Source organism: Rhinopithecus roxellana, chromosome 19, assembly GCF_007565055.1.
Source record: "Rhinopithecus roxellana isolate Shanxi Qingling chromosome 19, ASM756505v1, whole genome shotgun sequence".
Taxonomy (NCBI): domain Eukaryota; kingdom Metazoa; phylum Chordata; class Mammalia; order Primates; family Cercopithecidae; genus Rhinopithecus; species Rhinopithecus roxellana.
This window is the reverse complement of record NC_044567.1, coordinates 81295486-81310365: the sequence shown is the minus strand read 5'-3', so window position 1 is coordinate 81310365 and position 14880 is coordinate 81295486. Positions and strand designations below refer to the sequence as shown.

The 14880-nt window shown below is 49.0% G+C and overlaps 1 protein-coding gene across 3 annotated transcripts; it reads left to right on the top strand.

Moving 5' to 3' along the window:
• Positions 1-9262: 9262 nt before the first annotated feature.
• C19H17orf58 (chromosome 19 C17orf58 homolog) lies at positions 9263-14515 on the top strand. Of its 3 annotated transcripts, none has more exons than XM_010379961.2 (4): positions 9263-9583; positions 11674-12237; positions 12419-12610; positions 13521-14515. In XM_010379961.2, exons 1-4 carry the CDS (start codon positions 9508-9510, stop codon positions 13709-13711), a joined length of 1023 nt encoding a protein of 340 aa, XP_010378263.2. In that variant the 5' UTR covers positions 9263-9507; the 3' UTR covers positions 13712-14515. The 3 variants fall into 3 exon arrangements, with proteins under 3 accessions (XP_010378263.2, XP_030780050.1, XP_030780049.1); XM_030924189.1 differs by lacking the exon at positions 9263-9583 and adding an exon at positions 9768-9819; XM_030924190.1 differs by lacking the exon at positions 12419-12610.
• Positions 14516-14880: the final 365 nt, after the last annotated feature.

Here is a 14880-nt window from a genome sequence, read left to right as displayed (position 1 = left end):
GAGTCTCACTCTGTCGCCCAGGCTGGAGTGCAATGGCATGATCTCGGCTCACTGCAACCTCCACCTCCTGGGTTCAAGTGATTCTCCTGCCTCAGCCTCCTGAGTAGCTGGGATTACAGGCGTGTGCTACCACGCCCAGCTAATTTTTTGTATTCTTAGTAGAAATAGGGTTTCACCATGTTGGCCAGGCTGGTCTCAAACTCCTGACCTCACTCGTGATCTGCCTGCCCCGGCCTCCCAAAGTGCTAGAATTACAGGCCTGAACCACTGCGCCCGGTCTTATTTATTTATTTAGAGACAGAGTTTCCCTCTTGTTGCCCAGGCTGGAGTGCAATGGCGCAATCTCAGCTCACTGCGATCTCTGCCTCACGGGTTCAAGCGATTCTCCTGCCTCAGCGTCTCAAGTAGCTAAGATTATAGGCACGCACCGGCACGCCTGGCTAATTTTGTGTTTTTAGTAAAGATGGGGTTTCTCCATGTTGGTCAGGCTGGTCTCCAACTCCTGACCTCAAGTGATTCCCCTGCCTTGGCCTCCCAAAGTGCTGGGATTACAGGCCTGAGCCACTGCACCCGGCTATATTTATAATTTTTTAACCACTAAAAAAAAAAGAAACAAGTACGGGAAAATACTAAGATCTGATAAAACTGGGTTATACTTGTGCACCTACCTGTTCATTACATTATTCTCTATAACTCTTTAAGTGTTTTGTAATAAAAATAAAAATATTTTCTCCTTAAAAATGTGCAGAGCATACCTCACATAATGTTGACAAAGAATCCTAAAGACAATTATTATTATTATTTTTTGAGACAGGGTCTCGCTCTGTCGCCCTGGCTGGAGTGCAGTGGCACCATCTCAGCTCACTGCAAGCTCCATCTTCCAAGTTCAAGCAATTCTCCTGCCTCAGCCTCCTGAGCAGCTGGGACTACAGGCGAGCACCATCATCTCCGGCTAATTTTTGTCTTTTCAGTAGAGATGGAGTTTCATCATGTTGCCCAGCTGGTCTCAAACTCCTGGCCCCAAGTGATTCACCTACCTTGGCCTCCCAAAGTGCTAGGATTACAGGCATGAGCCACTGTGCTGGGCCAAATACATACATATGTACATATATATATATGTGTGTGTGTGTATGTGCGTGAGTGTGTGTGCGTGTGTGTGTGTGTATATATATATATATATATATATATTTTTTTTTTTTTTTTTTGAGACAGAGTCTTGCTCTGTCACCCAGGCTGGGGAAACAGGCACTCTCTGCTGGGCGCATGGCTCACGCCTGTAATCCCATCACTTTAGGAGGCTGAGGAGGGTGGATCACAAGGTCAAGAGATCAAGACCATTTTGGCCAACATGGTGAAACCCCATCTCTACTAAAAATACAAAAATTTAACTGGGTGTGGTGGCACACACTTATAGTCCTAGCTACTTGGGAAGCTAAGGCAAGAGAACTGCTTGAACCCAGGAGGCGGAGGTTGCAGTGAGCCGAGATCACGCCATTGCACTCCAGCCTGGGTGACATAGCCAGACTCCATCTCAAAAAAGAAAAAAAAAAAAAAGGGAGAAATAGTCCCTGTGAAGAAGGGAATAGACCAAAATGAACAAACAACAGGATGAACAAAAAAGGAAGCTGACTAATAATTCCTGAGCTTTCAAACCCTTACTGGAGCCAGGTGCAGTGGGTCACTCCCTTAATCCCCAGGCCTTGGGAGGCCCAGGCAGGCAGATAGCTTGAGCCCAGAAGTTTGAGACCACCCTGGGCAACAGGGTGAAATCCCATCTCTATTAATAAAGAAAAAAAAGGGGGAGCGCGGGGAGAGGGAAGGGGAGGAAGGAAGAAGATCATCATTGGAAAGAGCAAAAGGCAGAATTGATGATACTGAAAATGAAATCAGTGACTGATGTACAAATTCCAGAATGTCGCCTAGAATAACAAGGAAAGCCAGGTGTGGTAGGTTACGCCTGTAATCCCAGCACTTTGGGAGGCCAAAGAGGTTGGATAGCTTGAGCCCAGGAGTTGGAGACCAGCCTGGCCAACATGATGAAACCCCATCTCTACAAAAAATACAAAAAGTAGTTGGGTGTGGTGGTGCGTGCCTGTAGTCCCAGCTACTCTGGAGGCGAAGGTAGGAGAATCACCTGAGCACCGGGAGGTCAAGGCCACAGTGAGCCTTGGTCAAGTTTTGCCATTGCACTCCAGCCTAAGCAACAGTGAGACCCTGTCTCAAAAAATATATATAATAAATAAATAGGCCGGGCGCGGTGGCTCAAGCCTGTAATCCTGGCACTTTGGGAGGCCGAGACGGGCGGATCACGAGGTCGGGAGATCGAGATCATCCTGGCTAACATGGTGAAACCCCATCTCTACTAAAAAATACAAAAAACTAGCCGGGCGCGGTGGCAGGCGCCTGTAGTCCCAGCTACTCAGGAGGCTGAGGCAGGAGAATGGCATAAACCCAGGAGGCAGATCTTGCAGTGAGCTGAGATCCGGCCACTGTACTCCAGTATGGGGGCAGAGCGAGACTCCGTCTCAAAAAAATAAATAAATAAATAAATGAATAAATGAGCAAATAAATAAATAATAGTAGAGATAGAAGATAAAATGGAAGGCCGAAAGCAGAATATCAACATTAATAACATAACAAGAAAATAGGAATATTTGTCAGATTCTGAAGGCAAAAACAACAGCCCAGGAGTGCAGATAAAAATAGCTCTGTATAATCGGTGTAAAATCAAGTTTTTAGTTACTTGAAAGTGAAATATTTGAAATGCTCTCTCAAAATGAGGAATATTAATAAAACAAAAATGATGGCTATGATTAATATTATTCAACACAGCTTAGAAAGCTCTTATTAAGGCCGGGCGCGGTGGCGCCTGTAATCCCAGCACTTTGGGAGGCTGAAGCGGGTGGATCATGAGGTCAGGAGATCGAGACCATCCTGGCTAACACGGTAAAACCCCGTCTCTACTAAAAATACAAAAAAATTAGCCGTGCATGGTGGTGGGTGCCTGTAGTTCCAGCTACTCGGGAGGCTGAGGTGGGAGAATGGCGTGAACCCGGGAGGCGCAGCTTGTAGTGAGTTGAGATCGCGCCACTGCATCCAGCCTGGGCAACAGAGCAAGATTCTGTCTAAAACAATAAAACAAAAATTAAAAAAAGAAAGCTCTTATTAATGCGTGGCCGGGTGCGGTGGCTCATGCCTGTAATCCCAGCACTTTGGGAGGCTGAGGCGGGCAGATCACCTGAGGTCGGGAGTTCGAGACTAGCCTGACCAACATGGAGAAAGAAATACAAAATTAGCCGGGCATGGTGGTGTCTGTAATCCCATCTACTAAGGAGGCTGAGGCAGGAGAATCACTGGAACCTGGCAGGCGTAGGTTGCGGTGAGCTGAGATCATGCCATTGCACTCCAGCCTGGGCAACAAGAGCAAAACTCCATCTAAAAAAAAAAAAAAAGAGCTCTTATTAATGCAATAAAAAGCTAAATAAATATTTGAGCTGGGTGCGGTGGCTCATGCCTGTAATCCTAGCACTTTGGTAGGCCGAGGCAGATGGATCACGAGGTCAGGAGTTCAAGACCAACCTGGCCAGTATGGTGAAGCCCCCATCTCTACAAAAAATACAAAAATTAGCCGGGCCTGATGGCGTGAGCCTATAGTCCCAGCTATTCGGGAGGCTGAGGCAGAAGAACCCCTTGAACCCAGGAGACAGAGGTTGCAGCGAGCCGAGATCGCGTCATTGCACTCCAGCCTGGGCAACAGAACAAAACTCTGTCTCGAAAAACAAAACAAAAAACAAATTAGTAGTTTTTCTAGACACCTGCTAAAACCAGTTAGAAAATATAAAAGAAAAAATATGCTATCCACATTACATCAAAAATATAAAATACCCAGGAATTAAATCTAAGAAGAAATGTTTAGAGCTTAGATGAAGAAGACGATAATACCCTAGCTGGGCGCGGTGCCTCACGCCTGTAATCCCAGCATTTGGGAGGCTAAGGCATGGGATCACTTGCGGCCAGGAATTTGAGATCAGCCTGTCCAACATGGCGAAACTGCATCTCTACTGAAAATATAGAAATTAGCCAGGCATGATGGTGTGTGCCTATGATTCCAGCTACTTGGGAGGCTGAGACAGGAGAGTCAACTGAACCTGGGAGGTGGAGGTTGCAGTGAGCCGAGATCACACCACTGCACTCCAGCCTGGGCTACAGAACCAGACCCCTCTCAAAACAAACAAACAAACAAACAAACAAACAAACAAACAAACTGTCTATATTAAAGATGATGGCTCAGATTTCAGATTTAGGAAAGGATGGATTTATTTGTCAATTGGATTAGACAACTTTCTGTTACTCAAGAAAAAAATAAAATTAGATTCTTACATCAGACTACAATACCAAAATAAATTCCAGATGGAATCAAGATGTAAATATAAGCATTATAAAAATATGGGGATATAATATATATATATACGTAAAATTTTGATTTCAAGAAAGTCTTTCTCGGCCGGATGCAGTGGCTCACACCTGTCATCCCAGCACTTTGGGAGGCCGAGTCGGGTGGATCACAAGGTCAGGAGTTCAAGACCAGCCTGGCCAACATGGTGAAATCCTGTCTCCACTAAAAATACAAAATTAGCCGGGCATGGTGGAACATGCCTGTAATCCCAGCTACTGGGGAGGCTGAGGCAGGAGAATCGCTTGAACCTGAGAGGTGGAGGTTGCAGTGAGCTGAGATGGCGCCATTGCACTCCAGCCTGGGCAACAAGAGCGAAACTCCACCTCAAAAAAATAAAAAATAAATTGATGGATTTTATGATACATAATTTTAAAGTTCTATGGCAAAAATCACTAAAAGGTTTTTTTTTTTTTTTTTTGAGAGGGAGTCTCGCTCTGTCGCCCAGGCTGGAGTGCAGTGGCCGGATCTCAGCTCACTGCAAGCTCCGCCTCCCAGGTTACGCCATTCTCCTGCCTCAGCCTCCCAAGTAGCTGGGACTACAGGCGCCCGCCACCTCGCCCGGCTAGTTTTTTGTATTTTTTAGTAGAGACGGGGTTTCACCATGTTAGCCAGGATGGTCTCGATCTCCTGACCTCGTGATCCGCCCGTCTCGGCCTCCCAAAGTGCTGGGATTACAGGCTTGAGCCACCGCGCCAGGCCTAAAAGGTTTTAACAAACAAAATTCTGCCAGGAAATATTTGGAAAACATATAGACAAACCATATGAACAGCCAATTAACAAAAGAATAAATGCAAATGGCAAATAAATCTATGAAAAAAATGTAAAATTTCACCAGCCATTAAAGAAATATGCATTAAAACGAAAATAAATCCTTTTTTTCTTTTTTTGAGACAGAGTCTCGCTTTGTCACCCAGGCTGGAGTGCAGTGGCATGATCTCGGCTCACTACAACCTCTGCCTCCTGGGTTCAAGTGATTCCCCTGCCTCAGCCTCTTCAATAGCTGGGATTACAGGTGTGCACAACCACACCCAGCTAATTTTTGTATTTTCAGTAAGAGATGGGGTTTCACCACATTGGCCAGGCTGGTCTTGAATTCCTGAGCTCAAGTGATCCACCTGCCTCAGCCTTCCAAAGTCCTGGGATTACATGTGTGAGCCACTGAGCCTGGACTACAAATTCTTTATCATACAACACAGAGTAGATGCTCAATAAATATCTGCTAAGCAGAAACACACACTCAAAATACCAGAAATTATCAAGAAAGGGAATGCCAGTTGGTCTCTTGGGTTTTTCCTCCTGACAGGTGTACACACCTATTGCAGAGACGAACACTTAGGCTGTGAGAAACCAATACTGTTAAACATTCCAGGCCGGGCGCGGTGGCTCAAGCCTGTAATCCCAGCACTTTGGGAGGCCGAGACGGGCGGATCACGAGGTCAGGAGATCGAGACCATCCTGGCTAACACGGTGAAACCCCGTCTCTACTAAAAAATACAAAAAAAAACTAGCCGGGCAAGGTGGCGGGCGCCTGTAGTCCCAGCTACTCCGGAGGCTGAGGCAGGAGAATGGCGTAAACCCGGGAGGCGGAGCTTGCAGTGAGCTGAGATCCGGCCACTGCACTCCAGCCCGGGCTAGAGCGAGACTCCGTCTCAAAAAAAAAAAAAAAAAAAAAAAAAAAAAAAAAAAAAACATTCCAATCAGGTGACAAACTCCCCAGGCTCTGGTTTATATTACCAAGCACCCTGAGGATAACTTGGCTTCCTCTGTGGCTTGTTTATAGAAAGAGAATGCTACCCAGGCTGACATGAGTTTGCATTTCTGAGTTGATTTCTCATTGTAAATTAATAAACTGGCATTCTGGCTACATAGATCAGTCTCTTTGAACTCTTTGTACCTTCCACCGTTGGTGTGATTTCTTTTTTTTTTTTTTTTTTTGAGACGATGTCTCGCTCTTGTCCCCCAGGCTGGAGTGCAGCGGTGCAATCTCAGCTCACTGCAACCTCTGCCTCCCGGGTTCAAGCGATTCTCCTGCCTCAGCCTCCCAAGTAGATGGGATTACAAGCGCCCGCCACCATGACTGACTAATTTTTGTATTTTTAGTAGAGACAGGGTTTCACCATGTTGGCCAGGCTGGTCTCGAACTCGACCTCAGGTGATCTGCCCACCTCAGCCTCCCAAAGTGCTGGGATTACAGACGTGAGCCACGGTGCCTGGCCCGTTAGTGTGATTTCTAAGGCTGCAAGCCAGACACTGCCCAAGACCCAGCACTGGACTCTGGCAAGTTCTTCCAGCTGGTGCCACCCCAGGAACCTCTGGGAGCCCCTGGGAGCCATCCGGCCCGCTCCCTGCCTCTACATTTCAGGGTGTGGGTTTCAGGGCATTCTCAACATTCCTGCAACAGAAGGGTTTCGGGAACACCCCCCAGTAGGTTCTGGGTGATTTGAATGTAATCGTAAGAAGGTATGTCAGAGATGTGGTTATAACTGAGAAATCTTAAGCCTAGTGAATTTTATTCCACTTGACTTAAAGAAAGAGCACATGAAAGAAGGGGCTCTGAGGACATCTATAAACAGGGCCCGAGGGCATGAATTGACTAGTGTTTATCTGGTCTTCTCTAGGGTCTGGAGACCCTGCCTCTGGTGTACCTGAGCTTTGCAGTGGCTGTAGAGGTTTACTCTTTTGGATGGAGAATATAATTCACTCCTCTAACACCTGAATGAAGGAAGATTAGCTCACCTCCTTCTGCTGCAATTTGATTTAATGCTCAAATTTCTTTTTTTTCAAATTTCGGGCAAATTTCTTTTTTTTTCTTTTTCTTTCTTTCTTTTTTTTCTTTTTGGAGACGGAGTCCTGTGCTGTTGCCCAGGCTGGAGCATGTAGTGGTGCAATCTCGGCTCACTGCAACTTCTGCCTCCTGGGTTCAAGTGATTCTCCTCCCTCAGCCTCCCGAGTAGCTGGGATTATAGGCGCCTGCCACCATGACTGGCTAATTTTTGTATTTTTAGTAGATATAGGGTTTTACTATGTTGGCCAGGCTGGTCTCGAACTCCTGACCTTGTGATCTGCCCACCTTGGCCTCCCAAAGTGCTGGGATTACAGGTGTGAGCCACCGCACCCAGCTGGCAACTTTCTTTTCATTGATTTAATGCTCAACAGGCAAACTTATTTCCTTCTCTTCCTCCTCTCCTTCCTTTTTTTTTTTTTTTTTTTTGGAGACCGAGCTCACTGCAAGCTCTGCCAGGTTCACGCCATTCTCCTGCCTCAGCCTCCCGAGTAGCTGGGACTACAGGTGCTCGCCACCATGCCCAGCTAATCTTTTGTATTTTTAGTGGAGATGAGGTTTCACCATGTCAACCAGGATGGTCTGGATCTCCTGACCTCGTGATCCACCCACCTCGGCCTCGGGATTACAGATGTGAGCCACCGCACCCAGCCCTCCTCCTTCTTCTTGCTGCTGCTGCTGCTGCTGCTGCTGCTGCTTCTTCTTCTTCTTCTTCTTCCTCCTCCTCCTCCTCTTCCTCTTCCTCTTCTTCCTCCTCCTCCTCCTCCTCTTTCTTTCTTTTTTTTCTTTTCTCTTTTTCTTTTTTCTTCTTGAGACAAAGTCTTACTCTGTCGTCCAGGCTGGAGTGCAAGGGCATAGTCTCGGCTCACTGCAACTTCTGCCTCCCAGGTTCAAGCGATTCTCCTGCCTCAGCCTTCCGAGTAGCTGGGACTACAGGCTTGTGCCACCATACCTGACAAATTTTTTTGTATTTTTAGTAGAGACGGGGTTTCACTATGTTGGCCAGGCTGATCTTGAACTCCTGACCTCGTGATCCGCCCGCCTCGGCCTCCCAAAATGCTAGGATTACAGGCATGAGCCACCGCGCCCAGCTCCTCCTCTTTCTTTCTTTTTCTTCTTCTTCTTTTTTTCTTTTTTTTGAGACAGGGCCTCTCTCTGTCACTCTGGCTGGAGTGCAGTGGCACAATCTCGGCTCACTGCAACCTCCACCTCCTAGGCTCAAGCGATCGTCCCACCTCAGCCTCCCAAGTGGCTATTACTGCAGACGTGAGCCACCATGCCTGGCTAATTTTTGTGTTTTTTGTAGAGACAGGTTCTCTCCATGTTGCTCAGGCTGCTCTTGAACTCCTGAGCTCAAGAGATCCTCCTGTTTCGGGCTCCCAAAGTACTGGGATTACAGGCATGAGCCACCCTGCCTGGCCTCAACAGGCAACGTTCTGATTAATAATTAGACCTCTGGGCCGGGCGTGGTGGTTTATGCCTGTAATCCCAGCACTTTGGGAGGCCAAGGTGGGTGGATCACTTGAGGTCAGGAGTTTGAGACCAGCCTGGCCAGCATGGTGAAACCTCGTCTCTGCTAAAAATACAAAAATTAGCCTGGCATGGTGGCGTATGCCTGTAATCCCAGCTACTTGAGAGGCTGAGGCACAAGAATCGCTTGAATCCGGGAGGTGGAGGTTACAGTGAGCTGTCATATGTAATGAAACAGTTTTACTAAACTTAGGAAGCAGTGACTTGGTGTCTCTAGAAATTGCCTAACACACACATTCCAGGATACATTCTCTGTCATCTGGAATATCCTCCCTTCCACAAACCCACGCTGTCTTAAGCACTATTTTCCTATTTGTTGTTGACCTAATCTAGAAAAAAGCTTCCGTCACTCGTTCTCCCCCACCCAGTCCCTCAGTCCCGAAACACGCTTATTCTCTGCACTTGTCACCCCACCCTCTGCTGCCCCCACCCCAACGCGCAAACGCACACAGGTTTAAAGTTTAGTCTGTGATGTTATCCTCGCCCGCAGATCGCAGGACAGACATTCTCGGGGACAACTTTGCCAGGCCATGTGCTCGTCCCCCTTAGGAAGGAAGAGGGAGAAATCCCTGCGGCTCGGTTTTGTTCCAATGGTCTGCTCAGCCAGTGATTCCCGTTTCCCCAAAGGCTGCCCCTCATTAGCATGAACGGGGGTGGGGGTGTGGAGAAGGGGTTGGGGGAGAGCAACCAAGCAAAAGCCCAGGCTCACTTTTAGAGCCTGGGAACCCTGTCTGCAAAAATGACAGCTAGAGCTTTCTGGCTCCTCTGTTTGATCGTCGGATCATCCCCCGAAGCACCGGTGGCGGAGAGAAAAAGTAAGATCCGTGTAGTGCGGGGCCCTGGGAGCGGAGCGGGGATCTGGGGGGGAGCTGGGAAGGAGGCTCAGTGAAACGCGGGACGAGGAGGGGGGTCAGAGCTCGCAAGAGAGGACACCCTGGGTCTGCGTTCGTCTTAGAAAGGAGCAAAGTGTATCCCCAAGGTTTCGTGTCTCTTTGGCAGCCTTTTCGGAAAGAAGCCAATTCAGCTACTGAAATGATCCCGAGCGAGCCGGGTAGGCTGGGGAAAACTTTGCATGTTAAGTAGTTGCTCCATCACAGAGGAGGGAAAGTGTCAAAAGGGGTCGTGGCGCGCCTTTCGGGAGCCGTGCCCGGGCCGGGATCGCAGGACGCCGCGGGGTCCGCCCCCCTCGGCTGGGTGAGCAGGGGCTGCGGGGGGCGCTGGGGAGGGCTGGGGGGAAGCCGGGTAGAAATCCGGCAGCCCTGGGCACTTCTCTGCTCTCCCCGCAGCCCTAGCGCACAACCTTGGCACACCTGAGCCGGGATTTAACTAACACGCACAGACTCATAATTCATGCACGAAATTAAGTTACTCAGCCCATGAAGAAATGAGTGGTTCTCTGGGGGATCGTGTTTTTGTTTTGCTTTTATTTGGATGTTCTGTCGGCTTCGCTATCTCTGGGAAAAACAGTTTCCGTACCTCACAGGGCAATTTACTCTGGGTTATTTTTCCACATGGAAATTGAATGACTTCAGTGGCATTTAACCCAAATATCAGACAATCTTTCCCATGACAACAGATGGTGATATCAATGGGGAAGCAGTTGTGAGGTCAACAGTTGACAGTCAGGAATTGGATATCCAACAGAACTTTACTCAGCTGTGCATGGCACAACCGTTTAACAACGTAATGAGTCAGAATCAACCTCTTTGCAAAAACATGAACTCTAACCAGCTATTATTGCTGGGTGAAAGCTGATTTTAAAGCAGATTATCGATTTGGCAAGACCAGTCACTCTAAATGAAGTGTTGCCAGAGCTGCAAATGAGCAGATCCAGCTCTTTAAAGAAAGGGGAGAGAAAAATAAAGGCGAATTCTTGCCTGTTTGGAGGGCACTGGGACCCAGGCAAGCAAGGAGGTGAAATTGTGTAACTGGTACGGAAAGGTGCCCAGCTCCTAAGCTGGCTGAAGTTTACCCACCAACCTGTCTGCAGAACTAGTGAAAATCATTAATAATTTTAAAAATTTGTTTTCATGCCATACCGTTTAGGAGTCTTTCCTCCACCATCTAATGGGGAAAAAAATGTAAGCATCTGTGCTTTTATACTTAATCAGGGGCCTCTGCCTCCCAGCCAAGCTTTCAAAACCTTCCTTAGCTGTGGTTTACCAGTAAGCGGTGTCCAAGAAGCCAGATAAAAATCCACTCACAAATATTCGATTCTGCAGGGACCGAGATGACAGTGTAAACACGGATGGGAAAACCAAATAGTTCTGTTGTCAGGGGCGCTTAAACAATGAGGAGAACCTGTCATATGAGACCTTTCCCCCTGGGCTTTGCTCTTGGTACTTTCTCAACAAACTGTAAATAGCAAAGAGGCGGATGTTTACATATGTATTTTATATATATACACACACACATGCACACATATACGTATATATTAAAGGAAGGGCAAAAAAATTTGTTATCTAACCAGTGTTGTCAGACATGTTTAGTCTTAAATAGGGGGTTGTAATTTTAAAAGCTATAATCTTAAAGGACAAGACCCTCGTATCCTTCTTCCTTTGGGGCCTGGGAAGCGCGTGCCCCGCGTGGCCGCGACGCTGCGTCCGGGTTCTCCCTACTTCACTTCAGGCCTCCGGGCCTCCCCTCCCATCTCTCCTCTTGCAGGTGCCTGTGAAGCCTCCCTTGTCCCCTATCTTCACTACTCCTCCCAGAGCCCTTCTTCTGCAGCGCCCGTGCCCCACTAGGGGCCTCCTCCCCTCCTGACCTCCCTTCCCCTCTCGGCCTCCCGTCTCAGCCTCCTCTTCCCTCTTCTTCCTTCTCGGCTTCCTCGGCTTTCCCTAACGGCCTCCCCTCACTGCTTCTCCTCCCCCACCGCCTTCCCGCCTCTCCTCTTCTCGCCCCACAGCCTCGCCGCCGCACAGCAGAAAGCCAGACTCCCGCAGCTTCCCGAGCGCGGAGACACCGGGGCCCCGCGCGCAGCCGCTCCCTGAGGCCCCGCGGCGGCCGCGCGCGGCCGGGGACACCCCCGCCGCCCGCCCCTGGCCTGACCCGAGGCGCCGGAAGCCCCCGCCGCCGGCCGACAACCAGGCCAGCTTCCGGGAGGCCGCACGCGCGCCCGCTGGCCCGCCGGGTCCGCGCCTGGCGCAAGCCGAGAACCGCGCGTCGCCGCGCCGCGGGCCCGCGTCGGAGGACGCCCCGCGACGCGCGCGCTCACGGGCTCTTCGCTTCCCGGCCGCCCGGCCGCCCACGCGCGCCGCCGAGGGCTCCGCCGGCCACGCCCACCCCAACCGGCCGCGCGCCGCCGCGCTGGCCCCAGGCCCGGCGCCCGCGCCCGCGCCGCTGCCGCGCTTCACCCTCAGCTTTGGCCTCAGCCCGCCGCAGAGGGACGCGGAGCCCGGCGCCGAGCCCTGCGCGCGCGCCTGCCGATCCGACCTGGACGAACGCGAGGCGTTCTGCGAGAGCGAATTCGGTGAGCCCGGCCGCCGCGCTGCCGCCCCGCGAGCGTTTCCGAGCCCCAGAGAAGCCCGCCCGCGAGATCCCAGGGCGCCCGACCCGTGCGGGCCGTTTCGCGGTTGCTAAAAACCACCTCCCGGGGGACTGGGAGAGGAGCTCGGGGTAACGCTGTTCTCCAAACTGTTTTTCGGAAACAGCGGTGAACGGGATCGTGCACGACGTGGACGTGCTGGGCGCGGGCATCCGGCTGGTGACCCTGCTGGTGGATCGGGACGGGCTGTACAAGATGAACCGCCTGTATCTCACCCCCGACGGCTTCTTCTTCCGAGTCCACATGTTAGCCCTGGACTCCTCCAGCTGCAATAAGCCGTGTCCAGAGTTTAAACCTGGTATTGAAACTGAGCTGAATGACGCTGCATATGTACTTTATAGCACCGTTTGTAACTTGGGTGCCACAGCCCGGGCTGTGGGTCGCCCAGCTTTTTTTGGGAGGGATAGGGGACAGTGACATGAGTAGGATTTAGACGACAGGTATTATTTCGGCTACTCTGTGACTTAAGCCCTGTCAGTCCCCACCCTCAAGGGTGAGAACAGCAGGGGTTGGCACAAAGCGGGCTGTCAATAAATGTTGACAAATGGAGTGGACGACCAACTCTCATTGCCAGAATGGACTGTACAGAACTGAGTTTAGAAAAGCTGCTTTTTTGTGTGTGTATGTGGGATTGGTGGGAGGAATACCCACTCCCACATCTTTCTAGGCATGTGCTCTGGGATAAGGACCTTTGTTCTGTAATGTGGTCCCGCTACATATTGCTTTTTTTTTTTTTTTTTTTTGAGACTGAGTCTCGCCCTGTCGCCCAGGCTGGAGAGCAGTGGGTGCGGTCTCAGCTCACTGCAACCTCTGCCTCCCGGGTTCAAGCGATTCTCCCGCCTCAGCCTCCCAACTTGCTGGGATTACAGGCATGCGCCACCATGCCCTGCTAATTTTTGTATTTTTAGTAGAGATGGGGTTTCACCATGTTGGCTAGGCTGGTCGCAAACTCCTGACCTCAAGAGATCTGCCCGCCTTGGCCTCCCGCAGTGCTGGCATTAAAGGCGTGAGGCACCACACCGGCCTGGTTGGTTATCTTCTAAAGGTCGCTAGGCTGTTTCCACCAGATGCCTGTAGACTCAGTATCAATTTCAACTTGTGCAGCAAGATAATAGATTGCAGCTTAGGCATTTCTTAGAGGCCTTACATTTTCTGCTTCATGGCATTTAAAGGACACTATGAATTAATGTTCTGGTTATTTCGTCCAGGCAGCAGGTATATTGTGATGGGCCACATCTACCATAAGAGACGGCAGCTCCCTACAGCTCTGCTCCAGGTCCTGAGAGGCCGCCTCCGACCAGGGGATGGACTGCTGAGGAGCAGCAGCAGCTATGTGAAAAGGTTTAACCGAAAAAGGGAAGGGCAAATTCAAGGTGCAATTCATACCCAATGCATTTGAAACAACCATCCTGGCATTTCTGGACCACAAGAGACTTGGACATCAGCAACAAGACATGAAAGGTCTATCTTCATGTAATGAGTCCTCTTTTAGAAGAGAGGCCGCAGCTACTCTGTGAATGACTTGCATAGTTGCAACTGTAATCTCGAAGGTGTCACTTTGTTATTTACAAGATCTTCTTAAATGGGCTGCTCCTGAGTTCAGTGTGAAGGTTATTTAACTGTAGTGCCAGTGATTTACACAGCTCAGAGAATTGACCTGTCCAGTTAACAGATCATTGCTTCATACGTTTTTAAATTATTTTAATTTAATATTCTTTAGTAGAAATAGTCCACAAAAACATTTTCTTGAATTTAACTATACAACTTTTACATCATGTATCAAACCAGATTTTATATTCAAACTATCACATTTTAAATTCTGTACAGAACAGTAAGTGCACTAGTCAAAAGACATTTATGTTTGAAATGTCATTTAGATTAAACACAAAGGTCAAAGCCCAGGCCAAGTATTAAAGTTTTACACTTAAAGAGTACTAAAGGGCCAGTGTGCAGATGGGTGGATTAAAAAAATAAATAAAAAATAGTGCTAACGGGCTTACTTCAGGCAAAAGTGTTCCTGATGTACCAAAAAATAAGATATAGTTTATTTTCATGCTTCCCTGCTCCTAATAATGTATGTTTTGTGCTGAACTGGCAGCTATCCCAATGTGAAATGTATTCTGGATGTATCTGATGTCATTTTTCTATTAAGACCAAGTATAATGTTTGTTTGTAAAGCAGTAAATCTTGCCTTGAAATCAGATCTTGGATGCACCTGTTTGTTTTTGTTTTAGCCTTACTGAGCCCTAAAGGTTTGAGAAAAAGGCTTTTTAAAATTCATTCCCCAAACCTTGGAACCACTATTCACCAATGACAGCTCACAAGGAAGTGAATTTTAAACATTTTTCAGTTGGGTTTAAAAAGGTTTAATCGGCCAGGTGCGGTGGCTCATGCCAGTAATCCCAGCACTTTGGAAGGCCGAGGCCTGCGGATCACCTGAGATTGGGAGTTCAAGACCAGCCTGACCAACATGGAGAAACCCTGTCTCTACTACAAATACAAAACTACTGGGCGTGGTGGTGGACACCTGTAATCCCAGCTACTTGGGAGGCTGAGACAGGAGAATTG

What these genes read in the sequence shown, in the direction of transcription:
- C19H17orf58 (XM_010379961.2), top strand. Translation starts at nt 9,508, where the DNA reads ATGACAGCTAGAGCTTTCTGGCTCCTCTGTTTGATCGTCGGATCATCC. An exon ending in ACCGGTGGCGGAGAGAAAAA is followed by an intron (nt 9,584 to 11,673) that starts GTAAGATCCGTG and finishes CTCGCCCCACAG; the next exon opens with CCTCGCCGCCGCACAGCAGA. An exon ending in GTTCTGCGAGAGCGAATTCG is followed by an intron (nt 12,238 to 12,418) that starts GTGAGCCCGGCC and finishes TTTCGGAAACAG; the next exon opens with CGGTGAACGGGATCGTGCAC.